The sequence below is a fragment of the Ylistrum balloti genome, unplaced genomic scaffold (assembly GCF_031769215.1).
Source record: "Ylistrum balloti isolate Yb309-2 unplaced genomic scaffold, AGI_CSIRO_Ybal_v1 Utg371000, whole genome shotgun sequence".
NCBI classification, from domain to species: Eukaryota; Metazoa; Mollusca; class Bivalvia; order Pectinida; family Pectinidae; genus Ylistrum; species Ylistrum balloti.
Genome location: NW_026782558.1, coordinates 1,773,116 through 1,791,091, shown reverse-complemented (window position 1 = coordinate 1,791,091; position 17,976 = coordinate 1,773,116). Strand labels below are relative to the sequence as shown.

At 35.8% G+C, this 17,976-nt stretch overlaps 1 protein-coding gene across 1 annotated transcript; it reads right to left on the bottom strand.

The window, feature by feature from the left end:
- Positions 1–225: 225 nt before the first annotated feature.
- Positions 226–17,670, bottom strand: LOC132559949 (histone-lysine N-methyltransferase PRDM9-like). Its single transcript, XM_060224585.1, has 14 exons — positions 17,662–17,670; positions 17,196–17,364; positions 16,138–16,263; positions 14,984–15,060; positions 14,062–14,215; positions 12,155–12,231; positions 11,286–11,489; positions 9,821–10,094; positions 7,885–8,328; positions 7,797–7,826; positions 7,718–7,738; positions 6,937–7,323; positions 420–1,085; positions 226–317 (listed from the first exon to the last, which is right to left on the bottom strand). The coding sequence occupies exons 1-14, from the start codon at positions 17,668–17,670 to the stop codon at positions 226–228; spliced, it is 2,730 nt and encodes a 909-aa protein (XP_060080568.1).
- Positions 17,671–17,976: the final 306 nt, after the last annotated feature.

The window sequence follows — 17,976 nt, the reverse complement described above, 5'->3', positions numbered from 1 at the left end:
AATATATAATACAATTCCACCTCCCTTACCATTTACTCCAGGAAACATATGCGTATCATAACCATTAATCGTAATATCATCATCTTGATTTACCCAGCATTCGTACAGACAAATAGTGTCATGATTTGTTATAATATTTAAAAAATCATGATCTTGCAACTTCACACTAAGATTTCTACAAACATTCCATGACATAATACTATATGCCCCACTCTCCTGTCTGTCCTATGCAGACTGCTGAGCCTCTGTAGGCTGGTCCTTGCCCGGGATGAGGACGTCATCTATCACCATAACTTCCCTTACACTAGCAAGGTGATCTGAAACAGATTGACCCGGGTTAGACCCAGCCTCCCTATTTCCTTCAGCTGGCATGGCATCACCACCATAACCAGAAGTAGTAGGAGGGTCACACTACAAACTTGGGCTAGAACCAGCCTCCCTCCTTTCCTCAACTGGCGTGGCCTCGCCACCACAACCAGGAGTACTAGGAGGGGCCCACAACAAGCTTGGGCGAGTACTATGAGGGGCAGACGACAAACATGGGCTAGATCCGGCCTCCCTCCTTTCCTCAACTGGCGTGGCCTCGCCACCACAACCAGGAGTACTAGGAGGGGCACACAACACTTTTGGGCAAAGCCCATAATTCCTCTTTTCCTCAACTGGCGTGGCCTCGCCACCATGGCCAGGAGTACTAGGAGGAATGCTCAACCATTTGGATATAGGACCATTATCAGCAAATATTGTAAACTGGGTGACATTGTGGTCGTCACCATGACCTGTACCGTCCTCAGGTGTATGATGCATGGCTGAAGTTTTTTGGTAAGTATGTACCGGGTAGTAACTCGGTTTATCATACCGGGGTCTGGATGACGCTGGGGCAAGCGTTGTGTTGGGCTGGTCTAGTCCTGTGGGCGTGGAAGGGGTACGCGTTCTTTTCCCTCCTCTCCGACTGTTTGCTGACATATTTGCGGCTGGCGTTTTAGCCGCTTCACCGTATGTTCTTTTTCGCATTTGCTGTCTTCTTTTATCATTATGTTTGTAAAGTTCTCCATTCACATAGAGTTTATCTCTTACCACATGCTTTTCTATGATATCCAGTCTTAAACTTGTTGCACTGATTTTTCCGTTGCTGGTGTATCCGATATATTGGTGAATAATGTAATTATTTTGGTGAATATGCACAGTGATTACAGTTGTAGTAGAGAATCAACTCTAATTTTATATTTCAACACATCACTGCAGAGTGTATATAGTCTGGTATACGTTATTACATGTTCACCATTCACTACACAGGTAAGTTTTCAGGTAAGTAGGTATGAGTACTTGTCAGTATCCCAGGTAATTACCTTTGTTTCCCATTTCCTTCCAAACGTCATTTTTTTACATATTTTCCACAAGATATGAATATATAAACATGTAGATAGTCCTTCAATCATCACCATATCGAATATCATGCATATCCCTTGCTTATTACCACAGTTATTATAACAATTTGCTGAGCAAAGGAAACACGTCTGACCTTCTCGACACCTATGTACAGCATATTGAAACATACAAGTTTAACTTTCGATTAATTTTGATAGCCAACAAATAAAAATCTTTGCGATTGGGGTGTGAAATAAAAAAAAAAAAAAAGAAAAAACAAGAGATCCCAGAGGGATCTTGGCGCCCACCATTTGAGGATCTGTTTTCAGTTCTTGATGATTTGTTTATTTTTTTGTGTGTGTTACAGGTGTTGTAAATGTTCATGAACTGGTCTTCATTGAATGTACTCAATGATGGCACAAGATATTTTTATTAAGTACCTATTAGCAAATATCATTTGAAAAAGATCCCAAAGTATTATTAGATAGCAGTCAGTTACAGGTGGATAATGGACAATATGCTTGTGCTGTATTACTGTCAACATCCAAGATGGCTGCCTGTGGGCCACCTTGATTTCAAAACAGTCCAAAAAAGGTACAATGCACAACTAGGGACCAAGGGAAACCAATATCTATGAAATATCAGAAGGATCCATCCAGTACTTCCTCAGATATAGCAGTAACAACATTTTACTCTCTCAAAATCAAAGATGACTGCCTGTCGGATCAGTCCAAAAAGGTATAATGCACAACTTGGAACCAAAGGGAACCTGCATATGAAATTTGAGAAAGATCCATCCAGTACTTTCCAAGAAATAGCAGTAACAAACTTTTACATTCAAAATCCAAGATGGCTGCCTGTCTGCCATCTTGAATTCGAATCAGTCCAAAAAAGGTACAATGCACAACTAGGGACCAAGGGGAAACTGCATGTGAAATTTGAGAAAGATCCATCCAGTACTTTCCAAGAAATAGCGGTAACAAACTTTTACATCCAAAATCCAAGATGGCCACCTGTCCGCCATCTTGAATTCGAATCAGTCAAAAAAAAGTACAATGCACAACTAGGGACTAAGGGGAAACTGCATATGAAATTTGAGGAAGATCCATCCAGTACTTTCTCAGAAATAGCGGTAACAAACTTTTACTTCCAAAATCCAAGATGGCCACCTGTCGGCCATCTTGAATTCGAATCAGTCAAAAAAAGGTACAATGCACAAACTAGGGACCAAGGGGAAACTGCATATGAAATTTGAGAAAGATCCATCCAGTACTTGTCCAGAAATAGCGGTAACAAACTTTTACTTCTAAAATGCAAGATGGTGACCTGTCGGCCATCTTGAATTTAAATCAGTCCAAAAAAGGTACAATGCACAACTAGGGACCAACGGGAACCTGCATATGAAATTTGAGAAAGATCCATCCAGTACTTTTCCAGAAATAGCGGTAACACACTTTTACTTCCAAAATCAAAGATGGCCACCTGTCGGCCATCTTGAATGCGAATCAGTCAAAAAATGGTACAATGCACAACTAGGGACCAAGGGGAACCTGCATATGAAATTTGAGAAAGATCCATCCAGTACTTTTCCAGAAATAGCGGTAACAAGAATTGTTTACGGACGGACGACGGACCACGGACGTAGGGCGATTTGAATAACCCACCATCTACTTGAATAGATGGTGGGCTAAAAAAGTGCCACGCCTTAACGGTCTTTCAAAAACAACATTTTTCTTATTGTAGCACGTAATACAAATTATCTTAAACGAAGCTAGATAGATTTAACTATATTATGTTAAAGATGCAAATAAAAGTGCTTAATAAATATTTAAGCAGTGACACAAATCTTTTGATTCAGATGTAACATTTGTAAGATGATTAAGAAGATTTTAGATTCCAGCATTCATGTAACCAAGGAAAAGCTGTCAACTTTCAGCTAATTTGTTCCGCCCCTCGGGTTAGTAACGAGATAAAAGTGCATAAGAAACTACTGTCCCATGTTAATTCTGAAACTGAACAAAATGTTTTCTAGTTCCGTTCGAAAACAATATTTCCTACACTAAATCAAACTACGTCATCGTTCAAGAGTCGACGGTCACAATGGACATATTCGTTACATGTCTTACATATAGTTTCCAGGTCTACACAAACTATAAGGTTAGGTGAAAATTCGAGATCTTGGATCATGAAATGATGATTTTAGTCCGTGACCATAACCTATCTGAGTATTGAGATAAAGATTTTATTAAAATTTTGTTTTTTTTTTTATGTTAAATTGACTCCATCCCTCATGTTCACAGAATGTGATCATGCTATTCTCAATGTTTGTTCAGCTTTGGCTATTAAAGGTATCTGCAAAGTTCATACGTTGTCTCAGGTGACCTAAAATATACTCGAAAACTGAATACTTTGTATATGAATATAGGTTTTGCTACTGATAATTGTGCATGGTACATGAAAGTCACTCAGTGTCGGCGAAATCTGGTAGCCTGGTTTTCATTAAAGTCAATGTTTTAGTGAACTTGTTCTTTGAACAATATAATACTCTAACTTAACTTACTGTTGATTTCTATATTAAAACCAAGCGATCTAAAAAAATAGTTTTATACAACAAAGTTTTCCGGAATATTGTTTTTTGTTTTCTTTATTTAATTTTTGACCTTGTATACATTCTGTATCCAAGAGTAAACCAGTTCATCGGGTAATAAGTGGAATATACATAACCCAATCAGTTTGTTGGTTACAGCTTGTACACATGACCGAACGAACATGCTCAAAGCTGGAAATTTGCCCGACCTCACCCCTAAAAGCGTTATACTCGAGTATGTTTGAAAAAAAAATTTTTTTTTCTTTCGTTTACTTCAAATAGAAATGCAGCGTGTGTTTCGGCGTAAAACCTTTTATTGATTTAAAACATTTCATTAAAAAAATTGAGAAAGATCCACCAAGTAGTTCTTTCTTTAGAACTAGCAACAAGAATGGTTTAGGAAGAACGGATTGCGGACTTCACATGGCGATTTGAAGTCTGATGATGGTGGGCAATTTTCTTCTACTTCGGCTTTCTTTACAAACCATAATTCACATTTTGCTCCTGGTCGGATACTACATCGTTCCCCTCAGTAATCATAAAGGATATGATCCTATATTTAATCTTAAGTCCTTGTATTGCTTTCGATTACCTGTTTGAAGTCTGATCAAAATCCCTTGGAATTCAAATCACAATATCATTAAATTGTTTATATTTTCAGTCAATGAAAATATTGGTGTAAATATTTGAAGCTTGAAACACCTACCAATCCACAGCATTTTCGTTGCCAACGTTTGTAAGAACAGTCGACATGTACAAAATTATAGTTAACTTTTATCTCCTTCTCTGGAGAAAGGCGAGATTTTACAGAAGATCCTTCCATTATGAACAATTTGATTCTACTATATCGGTCTTCAGAAGATTTCTGATATTTCAGTCAATTAGATCCTTTTTGGCACCACCCCTCAGACCCCTGGAGGCTAGCCAGGGTCAATATGTGTATACCATAATACAACTCTTTACAAAGTTAAATAGCTTTCAATGACAACAGAAAAATTATCCTTTGCTACATCATGTCTGGTCTGGAGAAGATTTCTGAAATCCAAGGCATTTCGACACCATCCCTGAAAGTTACTGGGGCGAGGACTCGTTGAAAATTTTAAGATTTGTAATATCACCGCTGATAAAAAGTAATAACGTTTTATTTCTTGGCAAAACATGATTATTCCAGACAGATGACTTGATAATAGTCATCTGGACAGGGACTAGTCTACTTCCGAATTGGTCAGGTCATAACTTGATCAATACTTGGCAAATCTCGTTTTTCAACTCAATGAAAAGATAAAATATTTTTTAAAAGTAAGGTGCGCGTTACTGGGATCTAGGGTCATTCGATTATAGAAAACAATTTTTAAAAATATATTCCGTCTTACCTTCTTAGACGTTAAACCCTTGTTACCATATTAATACAAAAATATGGACCGTTTATTTGTGCCAAGTCCCTGTGGATAAAATCATTACACCCTTGTCACTATATTAATACAAAAATATGGACCGTGGATTCAAGACAAGTCCCTGTGGATAAAATCATTACACCCTTGTCACTATATTAATACAAAAATATGGACCGTGGATTCAAGCCAAGTCCCTGTGGATAAAATCATTACTTTTGTTACCTAAATAATTACTGTACTTATCGCCATCATCTGTTTTCTTAGTGTTCAATCATTGCCGTCGAGTACCGATCCCGAGGGGAGGGTTACCGTGTTATTTAATATGCATCATAGTTCCGTTAGTTTTTTAACCTACAGGTAACTTCATACAAGTATTTTAAAGTTGCTTTGTTTTTCAGGATTGGTCGGTCGCCGTTTGTAAAATGCAATCTGTGATTGTTCGTTTAACTCGAAGTTAGCACGACCATGAAATTATATGCGCGAAGATAACAGAAATAAAAAGGAAACTGAAAACCTGGGAAATTGGGTTGCAGGACGCAGTACTAAAAACAGTTGATAAAAATATGCACTCTTTAACACGAAATCCGCTCCAGGTATGATGTCCTTCGGAAAGACACTAACTGCTCTGAAAGGCATTCGACGGGCCTCCGATTTAAATGGTCAAGAGGTAGCTACCAGCCACTGCCTCAAAATAACAATGTGATAGTGCAGGAATAAAAGTGTACGATGTCTCTGCCTCAAATAGACATTGTGACGGGCTCTCAACCCATTATTTCTCGAGCTATACCAGAAACGTGTATTAGGATTAATACAGTTGTAGTGTAGTCATTTGCGTTGAAAATGTAATCATTCTTTACATGAAATAACATATATATCCAACATACAACACCTGTAGCGATTGATTGTTCAAATTATTTTCAAATTAAGTGATATTTTACGGTCTTGATTTAATGATTACAAGACAAAAGTTGAACTGATTATTGTGAATTATTTACATTTGATATCCTTGCAACAGCCAATATCATATGTTAGTGTAGAAGTATTGGCTAGATGGTAATCCAGGGCTGGGTTGAGGATGGCTCATGAAGCACAATCACATGTTTAGCATATATAGTTTTGGGCTGCCAAGCTACTGCAACTGACAATTTATTTTTACAGAGCAAACTAGAGTGTAAATTTCGATGTTTATTATCACAGCAATGAACAATTTGTTGAGTGCCTTGAAGACTTTGTCCTCAGTTGAAATTCATACATACAAATATGTACAGATACATTAACTGTCAGATAAAACAATATAAATTATTTATATGTAAATGTATAGATACCTCAACTACTGGATAAATAATAAATTATTTAGTAATTACACAATTCATGCAAATATTAATACAATATATATTATTTAGCTATATACAATATACTTAAAACTTTTAAAATAAATATAATGGAAGACTTAGCTATGATGTTTTTGGTGCATTTTCAAGCTGCACAAAACTTTAAACCCCTTACCACAGACATCACATTTGTATGGTTTCTCTCCTGTGTGTATCCTGAGGTGTGTCTGTAGGTTACATGTCTGATTAAACCCCTTACCACAGACATCACATTTGTATGGTTTCTCTCCTGTGTGTATCCTGAGGTGTTTCTGTAGATCACATGTCTGATTAAACCCCTTACCACAGACATCACATTTGTATGGTTTCTCTCCTGTGTGTGTCCTGAGGTGTGTCTGTAGGGGACCTGTCTGATTAAACCCCTTACCACAGACATCACATTTGTATGGTTTCTCTCCTGTGTGTATCCTGAGGTGTTTCTGTAGGGTACCGGACTCACTAAACCCCTTACCACAGACATCACATTTGTATGGTTTCTCTCCTGTGTGTGTCCTGAGGTGTGTCTGTAGGGTACCGGACTCACTAAACCCCTTACCACAGACATCACATTTGTATGGTTTCTCTCCTGTGTGTGTCCTGAGGTGTTTCTGTAGGTGACCTGTCTGATTAAACCCCTTACCACAGACATCACATTTGTATGGTTTCTCTCCTGTGTGTATCCTGAGGTGTTTCTGTAGATCACATGTCTGAATAAACCCCTTACCACAGACATCACATTTGTATGGTTTCTCTCCTGTGTGTATCCTGAGGTGTGTCTGTAGGTTACCGGACTCACTAAACCCCTTACCACAGACATCACATTTGTATGGTTTCTCTCCTGTGTGTATCCTGAGGTGTGTCTGTAGGTTACATGTCTGATTAAACCCCTTACCACAGACATCACATTTGTATGGTTTCTCTCCTGTGTGTATCCTGAGGTGTTTCTGTAGGGGACCTGTCTGATTAAACCCCTTACCACAGACATCACATTTGTATGGTTTCTCTCCTGTGTGTATCCTGAGGTGTGTCTGTAGGGGACCTGTCTGATTAAACCCCTTACCACAGACATCACATTTGTATGGTTTCTCTCCTGTGTGTATCCTGAGGTGTGTCTGTAGGTGACATGTCTGATTAAACCCCTTACCACAGACATCACATTTGTATGGTTTCTCTCCTGTGTGTGTCCTGAGGTGTGTCTGTAGGTTACATGCCTGATTAAACCCCTTACCACAGACATCACATTTGTATGGTTTCTCTCCTGTGTGTATCCTGAGGTGTGTCTGTAGGTGACCTGTTTCCCCAGTTTTTGAGATATTCTTTCTATTCGTAGAAACAATAGTTTTCCTATCTAGCCTTTCATTATTATCTAAACTTCCTGTCATTTGAATATCAAATGGTTCAAGGTTTCTTCCTGTTTTAATCTTTTTCTTTGGCACAGAGTTGCTCTTCAAATGCCCTCTTAATACATTTTCACTATAAATTCTTCTCTCCTTCAGCATTTTCCTTGCAAGGTCAATAGTAAACTGAGAGACTCCATGCTTTGATTTGCTGTGTCCAAGTATGTTAATTTCAGAGCTGAAGCATCTTCCACAAAATGGACACCTGAACATTTCTGGAAGAAAAAGAAGCACATTTAACTGATCTCCTCAATACAAGCAATCTCATTGTTAAATTACAGTTTGTTTTTCATAATATCTAAATGTAACTGAGCTGTAAAACTATCAACAATAAACATGCTTAATCTTACTCATGTATCAATCACATTTTTGCAAGTTCAATGCTACTCAGTCCCAAACAGAAATCAATTTTTACACTTGGTAAAGGGTATTTCAAGGGTAACGCATTAAGAAGTGGTATAAATAAATTATTTTGCAACTATTGAATGATGTATTGGTATAATAAAATTGTATAAAACCAATATTTTCCCAGTAAGGACAATTACTGTTCCTTAGGTATGAAGCCATTTCTACATTCTTCTTATAAACCTTTAAAGCCATTTTCCTTGTTTTCATGACTAAACTATCAGGATACTACAAAATTAAGTTAAGTAAAACTCATATCTACTCAGAAAGTAAATTTCAATCCAAAAATTATGGAGTGTCTGACCATTTTTGTTGAATGGGATTGTCTCCTTTAGTTAATAATCGAAGATCTCTCTAAATATTTGTTTTTGAAGTTAATTGTAACTTATTATTAATATACTACTTTGTGTATGAATTTGTGGGAATTAAACAGCTGAAATACACATTTCCTTTTTTTCCATTAGTACAGATACAAAATTTGATGTTTTAGTAAGTCATATTCTTGTGTTAAAACTGATTGGCTAAATAGGGCATCATATACTATTCGATAAGTATGGATTTGTAAAAATACAAACATGATTTGAAGTTTTTGCTTATTCCAATTGGCTCCCCAAAGATCAAAATAAGGAATTTTTGGCATGTTAATAGTAAGCCTAAAGAGAATTTCTACCGAACTGCATTCTCTATTGCATCTAGTATTACCAGGATTACTGACCCTCCTGGGAAGAACTTGTCTTCAAGTTTCCAGGGGTTACATAAATGCCTGTAGGGAAATGCTCTGTAATATTTCCAAGTCTCTACCAAATCACCAATGTCTACATTTTCAAGGCTTCCAATAGGGATGGAAGATGGGATCTCTTGCTTACTAGTTATGTTAATAAAAGAACTAAAGAAAGAAAAGTTCTCTCTAGCTGAATGGTACCTGTATACACCCAATCATATCATATCTTCATTAGAAATACTGAAACACCTGGAGTGTGCATATCTGCATACAAACCATTTACTTTTTCTCATAGATACATTAAATGTAATTAATCAACCTTTGGTTAAAATGTGGTTAGCCTCAAACAATGTGACCTTTCAAAATGAACATTATCCACATTGACATTTGACATACGGCCAAACCATTGCACATCAACAGAATTTCATTGACTTACCTTCTGTGATTCTAAGTAATGTACCAAACAATAGTATAAACTTCTGATTTTAATTGGTCTGAATGCTACCTTTACTATAAATCAATAAATAGTATAAACTTCTGATCTTGATTAGTCTGAATGCTACCTTTACTATAAATCTTACTTGTTCCATTAACAGTGAATGGTCTGCATTCACTTGGGTTTTCAGCTCCTCTCCTGATGCCAAGCTCATCACTGTAGTCATCTCCGTACCACACTAACAGCTCATTTCTAGGTTTAATTATTTTGTGTGTCCGGTAATATATTTGACCCTTGTGTTGGTATGCTGTCATGTTCTGCTCATCTTCGCTTCTTGCACAATTCACATATCTCATCCAATTAGAATGATTTTTATCAAAGGCATCAATGAAATGGCTTGGTTTTCCATTTTCGAAAATCTAGGGGAAAAACAATACAAGAAAGTGTGAGGAAGATGCTCCTACAAGTAGTAGTTTTTTTTGGATATTTTTTCAGAAGTAACCTTATTATACTCTGTTGAAGTATTCTCAAAGTATTGAATAATAAAATCCTGTGAGAAATGAAGAAATCTTGGTTGATAATTTTCTATACAAAATCACTGTAACACAACCTGTGATCTTGACCTTGAAACAGGATACTCATTTGAATCTCAATGTCTCTTTCTTAAGTTCTAATTATCTTTACTCAGTCTGTTGCACATAACCATCCCTCGAATGAATGGTTCAGAAAGATTTAAGGTCATAGATAAGATGTTGAGGTTACTGGGACTGAAACTAAAACGACTGATGTAAAAACGTTTGCATCTGAAGGAGGTATTATTTATCCTCAGGACAACAGTAGGGCTTTTGCCCTACTCTAAACTTCACAACTTCAGACCTATTTTTGGTTATCTATGCATTGATTGAAAAGAATCAATCAAGGTTAATTGAAACAAGATGCCCATAGGGCCTGTATTGCTCACCTGGTTTTGCTTGAATGAAATTGCTTCGTTAAAACTAAGCGGGTTGTCCTAAGAGGGTCAGCCATACCATTTATACTTCAGACCAGATCAAAACTTAATAATTCTTACAGGAGGAGTAGGATTTTAAAGAACTGCCCTATTTCCAATATTGCCCTCCCTCCCTCACCAGGACCCCCTTGCAAAATTACCCCCTTTGGGTCCTGCCCCTCTTAACCCAGGGGGCAGAGACTTAACATTTATACAAGTTTGATTTCCCTTCACCCAAGAATACGTCTGACAAAATTGGGCAACATCCATTCATTTCTACAGAAGGGGTAGGATTTTAAAGATCTTGCAAAATTTCCTCCTTTGGGCCTGTCCCTCAATCTCTGGCCAATATTTATCAAAACTTGGTTCCAATCCCCCTCAAGGACCAAATTTGGTCAAAATCTGTTCCGGCGTTTATGACAGGCAACAATTTTAAGTCAAAAGTTGACTGGCATAAGTTCATAGGGCTAGTTATGTATTTATATGGAAATGTTTGATCTCAATGCTCATATCATTATGCATGTTTGTAATTGCTGGAGAAATCCAGACAAATTTTAAATGAAGTCAACCATACTTGGCCTTTTCCTACCTTTTGGGCATCATTAGGTTATCTAACACTAACCTGCCAGGCATATCCAGTAGAATGAGCCTGGTCTAAATCCTTTGTTAGTTTCCCCTTGTAAGGACCAAATCGTCTTCGAGGTAGAATCTCATGATCAGACCAGACACCAAGACCAGCATTTGGTATAGATGATTCCAACACAGATAGGCCAGGTGGCAAAGTATAAAGGCATCGCTCTTTTTCCTTTGGTTTTATGTCAATCATCTGCATTTTAAAACTCTCAGGTTATACTTCGAAAAGCAAATCGAATACAGATATAGTCATTCAAAATTTCAAATTCATTTTCTAATATCACAAAGAAAGATCACATTGAAGGGAATTTGAAAGTCCACTGTACTATAAACATTCAATAGTAATTCATTTTAACAAAAAGAAAAGATTGAAAATGAGTGATTTTGAATGCACATTGTTCTTATCCAAACAACACACCACACATTCCAGATACAAAGAAATATTCTACCGGAGGTCCAATGGTCCTTCAAATTGGGTCTAAATCAAATTTATTGAGACAAAATTTGACTTAACAATATTCATGTAAGCTTAACAAGTTTTCACCAAACTATCTAATCTTTCAGTGAATCAATGAAATTATCAGAAACATCATAGTACACAAGCTTTAAAGGGTTGAAGAATTTTGATTAATCAGATGTCTTCAGAGCATCTGAGCAAAATTTACCTTTAGATACAGCCTTGAAAATTAGTCAAGGTATTTTCGTTTTGCAAAATTTGTCAAACTTTGTCTCTGAAACCTGTGTAAACTATTAAATATGAAGGGTTTTCCAGACATTTAAAGAAAAAATTGACGTGATGGACTACAGCATATGCTCACTTCACCTTTTGGGCCAGATGAGCATATAACCATCAAATACCTTGGTGTCCTCAATGATAATTAGTGGTCCATGTACAGGGCAATCTCCTTCATATTCCTTGTTGCACTCTTCACAATCTGTTGAAGTATACAAAATGGTAAGCTTGCTAACAACAAAGGCATCACATCTACCAACAACTGGAAACAATTTTTATGTCTATATTTACTCTGCAATCCAGACATTATTCATTGTTTATTTTTAAGGCAGCATAACAGAAATCATAATGTTGTAGACATAATATCATAGACGGATCATGACTCTCACATGATTGTAGGATCATTCTTGGATTTCAATTCCAGGTTAAACAATTTGTTGAATTGCTTCCCTTATATCTACTTTTAAGCTATTTCGGTGTAAACATACTTCTGGTACTGACAAGTGAATAAGTTAATCATTATACAAAAGAAACTTGCATGAAACGTCCTGTTTCCATCCTGTATTTTTTCACAAATACTAAAGTGACAATAAGTTTCAGGCATCAAATCCAAGATAAAAGGGTCGTCTGGATGGAAAATTTATCAGAATTCATAATTGATCACCAGTTGGCATCAGTTAGCATAACTACTAAGTGTTGTTTTAAAATTTACAATATTGAAATTGTGTGTCATTAGACCGAGATCGATTATTGTGTTTTAAAGTTGCATTTATGAATCACTGCATGCCTATGGGCTCTATCATGCAATGCTGCAGCTTTTTTTCATAATGTTCTGTTTCGGCTAATACCTTTCAATGCTTCTTTTCGACTTGCTGGTTTTCATAGAAAGTAATGTTGGTCAATGATCAATCAATTATCAGTTAAAAAAACTCAAAATGACTGATTTTACAACTGATGATACTACTCTCCACATGCATTTATTTTCTACAGAGGTCTGTGCAATTATGTACTAAACTTAGAAAACTATCTATAATCAATCATCTACTGATCTTGTTTTGGAGTACTGATTATAAAAGTGAAACCAATGGCCATCACCAACAGTCAGAATTCATTTCTATATAACAGGCCCGAGGATCTTAATAGTTGCCTTTTGTTCTATACTAAGAGATTTTGTTGTTGCAACACGTCATGAAAATCATTGTTGAAAAAATAAGAAAACTCATACTTTACTGAATATGTATTGCAATGTAAAATATCCATGACATAAAAATGCAATCCCATGTTGACTCTAAGAGTCAAACCATCTGTTCAAAAACTATTTTGTTCTTTGACCTTCTGATCAAAATTAATTGGGCACAACTTAGGACAAAGGAGATAACATCGTAATGTGTTTTCAGCAAGATCCATATTGTGCTTCTCAAGAAGTAAAAAAAAAATCCAACTTCAATTGTCAAAATCCAAGATGGCCCCTGTCTGCCATTTTGTTTTTCTGGTCCCTCCCAAAACTAAACAGACATGACTGGGCACCAAGAAGGACCCATACATGAATTCTGAAAATGAACCATCCAGTTCTTCTCACTGATAAATAAAACAAACTTTAAACAGTCAAAATTCAAGATGGTGATCTGTTGTCCAATTTGTTTTTATAATTAATCTCAAAATCTAACATGCACAACCGGAGAGCAAGATGAGCAAGACAGCGCCATCAAACACTTCCAAGAAATATCCTAAATCAACTTTCATTGTCAAAATTGAAGATGGCCTCCCTTTAGCCATTTTGTTTTTCTGATCAGTCTCAAAATGAAAGTGAGCAAGACATACACAAAATTGAGAGAGACCCATCACATACTTCTCAAGAAATAGCGATAGCAATAATTAAGGAGTGATCAACAAGACAAAGCATCACTCATGAAAGGCAACTTCAAATGCCAAAGTCAAGTACATTTCAAGGCAAATCCTTGAATTTTAGGACTTTTCTTTTCTGTAAAATCATGGTCACCAACTGAACATTAGTTATAAATCAAATACCTACAAAGAAATTCATCATCATCGGGGACCTCAATCTTCATATAGCTAACAGCTGCTGAAGCTGGTCTCAATGGGTATGTATGGGCAGGTGTCTGGGGTGTTGTTTTCTTTTTGATTTCAAGTTTTTCTAGATCAGTGTTAGTCAACTTTTCCACCTTCTGAAATAGAACATACTTTAATTTTTAATTCTTTATTTGTTTAAAGAGGATTGCAAACAGCCGTGGGGCTACTAGTTGCTCTCCTCGACATGAAACACATTACATAGTACAATACAAGAAAACATATTCGAAACTGACAAAACTTGCTTACATTTACTCACTCCTTTCATTCATTAAATTGATACTCGCACACTCATCCACGCACACAGCACACACCTGCTCGCACACCAGACAGAGAGAGAGGGAGAGAGAGAGAGAGAGAGGGAGAGAGAGGGAGAGAGAGAGAGAGAGAGAGAGAGAGAGAGATGATTGGAATCGGTTTGAATTGATTATGAAATCGAAAACTTGATCAAATATAACTTTGTTTGATTGACAGTCTAAAGTTTCACATCCATGTAGTAATATATTTACTAGAACATCAGGTATTAGCTCAACAACAAGAATCGGATTGACATTTGGAGCAATTTCATTACATACCAGACGCAACATCTTAATACGGGATCCGTTATATATAGGGCAATATAAAAAGAAATGTTTCTCGTCTTCAGGAGAATGTATACACAAGTCACAAAATTTATTTACAGTTAAATTATAAGAAAATCTATGTTTGTTAAGGGCACTAAGTCCCATTCGTATTCTACAATGATTCACTTTGCCCTTTCCATGTCCATATGTATACAGAGATTTACATACTTATTATGTGTAGCTTTGTAGATTATAAGAAATAATGCTAAGGATTTACTTGTCATTAACAGTAAGAAATTTCACCTTCAATTTTGAAGTTTTCTTAGGTACAACTGCTTCTTGTTTGAGGGGAAAACTGAATGGTGTGACAGGTAGTCGATCTGAAATATAGTATACTTACAATTTTTTAGATGAAACAATTTAAAACTAAAACAAAGGATCTTGTGGGATGTAACTGGTAGCTAATGAAGGGTTATCTTGATGTTAAAGCAAGTATTCAATGGGATTAATACACATTGATGTGTATTACCTAATTTCCAATCCACATCAAGTAAAATCATATGCAATGTTGCAATTTCAAAACAGATAGCACACATGTAGATAGGAAATTTATCTTTTTATTGTATCTTTGGTACCATATGTCTGCTATTATAAACTTTACCAACTGCATAAACAAATATTCTCATTAAACAGATAATGAAAGTCACGACTGCCATGTTATCCATCACTTTGTATTTCATGTCTAAATATCTTGATTTTTTACAACAGTACAACATTTATTAGATTTGAAATAGTCATGTTTTGTACTTGTGGTACTTGCATACATTTTAAGTTTGGATATGTATAAGTCTTCAAATATCCATGCAGATGCTCCTAATCTGGTTGCATGAACACTTTCAAAGTCATTATGTTCTTAATATTCAATTAAATTCAATTCAATTTTATTCTCTAAGTTTTTACAACTCATTGGATACATACAATCTTTTACAAGTGTCATATAACATATCACAAATTCAAAGGTTGTGCTTATTTCATCACCATCCTGTTGAAAACATACAATTTTACAAATGGTATTACATAATATGCATTCAAGAATAGTCATGCATATATCATCATAGTCAACTAATGTATATATCGACAACAACAAATACAGTGCTACCAACGTAACAAAAAGTTATTACAATATACATACATCATACTCTTATAACTTACACACTAGTTAATATAGTTATGAGTTATGATAATTATCAGATCAATTATGGTTGTATGTTATTGGCCTCAAATATCTATCTAGTTTACGAAGATCATTTATATTATCGACACTAAGCAATTGTATCAGTTTATACATGGAAGGTGTATTACATATTACATAACAGTTTCGTTGCCAGAGGCAAAAAAAGTTATCTTACAACCCTGTTCGTTTCGCAAGCTAAAATATTTGTAAAGATAACATTTACCTCTTTGACTTTTCCTCCTTTCAGAAGCAGGAGTCCACTCTTCATCACTGTCATCAGACCTGTTGTCCTTCCTTCGCCTTTTTGTGCGACCTTTTTTCATAAAATCTGGTTTGATGGCTGGTAAACCTTCATAAAAGTTTGAAGTGGAAACTTAAAATTGACCTTTATGGATGATTTTCGTAAGTGATTTGTACCTACACCTGATTATATATATGTTATTCAGTGGTGGTCCCAGATTTTTTTATTTTTTGCAGTTACCTTGACCTTGGATCTTAATGTTGTCAAATGAGGATGGAAGTTGCTAAAAGTGGAAAATAAAGCAAAGCAAGAGCAAGGTTGGAAAGAATGAAAATATGATCCCAAGTGTTGCCATAGTGACAGCAAATAATTTTCCATCTATTCAGTGTCTCCTTCATAGTTGACATGGACTCTTCAATGTCCCCTAAACAGCAGACATAGAAAAAGCCAGCCCAGATCTGCAAGGGGTGCTAAACAATAAGTCATCACTTAGAACATCATGCAGGCAGATACAGCAGGCATATACTTTCCCAGTCACCAGCTCAGGTATTCTGTTTTCAATATTTCATTAATATTACACATAACATAGTATCTCTTGGGGCTTACAAGGAGCAGTCTTGGATGTAGTTTATTCAAAAGAGATTACATTAGAATAAAACTCAAATTCAACATATTTGTATGTATCCCCATCTGTTTTTATCTTTAAATAAATTATCCATAAAATATTCCGACAAAAAACACCCATAAAGGTTTGGAAAGTTTGGCATATACTGAAGCTAAAAGAAAATTAAAATACAGTATTGTAATTTTTCTAATAAGCACTCCCTCAAATTTTTTCTAGCTAGTTTTCCATCTGTCAAGTGTCACTCTGACAAATACTGAAAGTGTGATGAAACAAATATGTACATCTATGATCCTTAGCTTGTGCCGATGCTGATGGAAAGAGTGTACTACAGGAACATTCATCTATTATTGATATCAAACTTTAAAAAAATAGCAGACACTACAACCAGCAGGAAGCTAATGACTAAAATGAATACCTAGAGATGCCATCATTTCGTAATTTTTTCTCATGTTCCTAAATCGCAGTTTCTCATATTCAGACATATTGGAAAGTTGTGCTTTAGTGAAGAATTCATTAATGTTGTCATTTTGCTTGTCCACCTTGGAAAAATCCAGTAGCTGCACGCCAGGTATGACAGGGAACTTCTATATAAAAAAAAAAAAACGAAACTTACATTTGATAGTATTGGAACCTTATACAATCTTAGGGCCATTCCAAAACCCTAGCTCTGATCCCTAGCCACCCTCCTCTACCCCAAAAGAATTGGAAGTTAAAAATAAAAAGAAAAGAAAAACATCATTTTTTAAAACCAAACTTAATAAATCAAATCAATCATAATAGTATATTGACTTTTTTCAACAATTCATTTCAGTATGTTCTTGCCTAAACACAACCAACCATTAAAATATGAATGATATAATGCTATAAATGTCTTAACATACTGTTGCCATGTTTTGCTCTGGTTGACACTTGGAAGTCTACCTGTGGAAACAAGACAATAGAAAACCATATAAAAGAGAGCAATACATAATTGGAAAGAAGAGACAAATTGAATTCTTCAGACATGTTACTGGTTAAGCTTTTTCTCATTTTCAACCATCATGCTTGCAATGCTGATTTTAAAATTTGTATAGTTATTCATACACTGAAAATTCTTTTTCACGGTACCATTAAATAGGAAGCAGACCAGAAACCAGTTGTTTCGTCTGAAAACGTCTGTCAGTATGTTGGTTTAGTTTTTTTAATTCTGCAAAGTT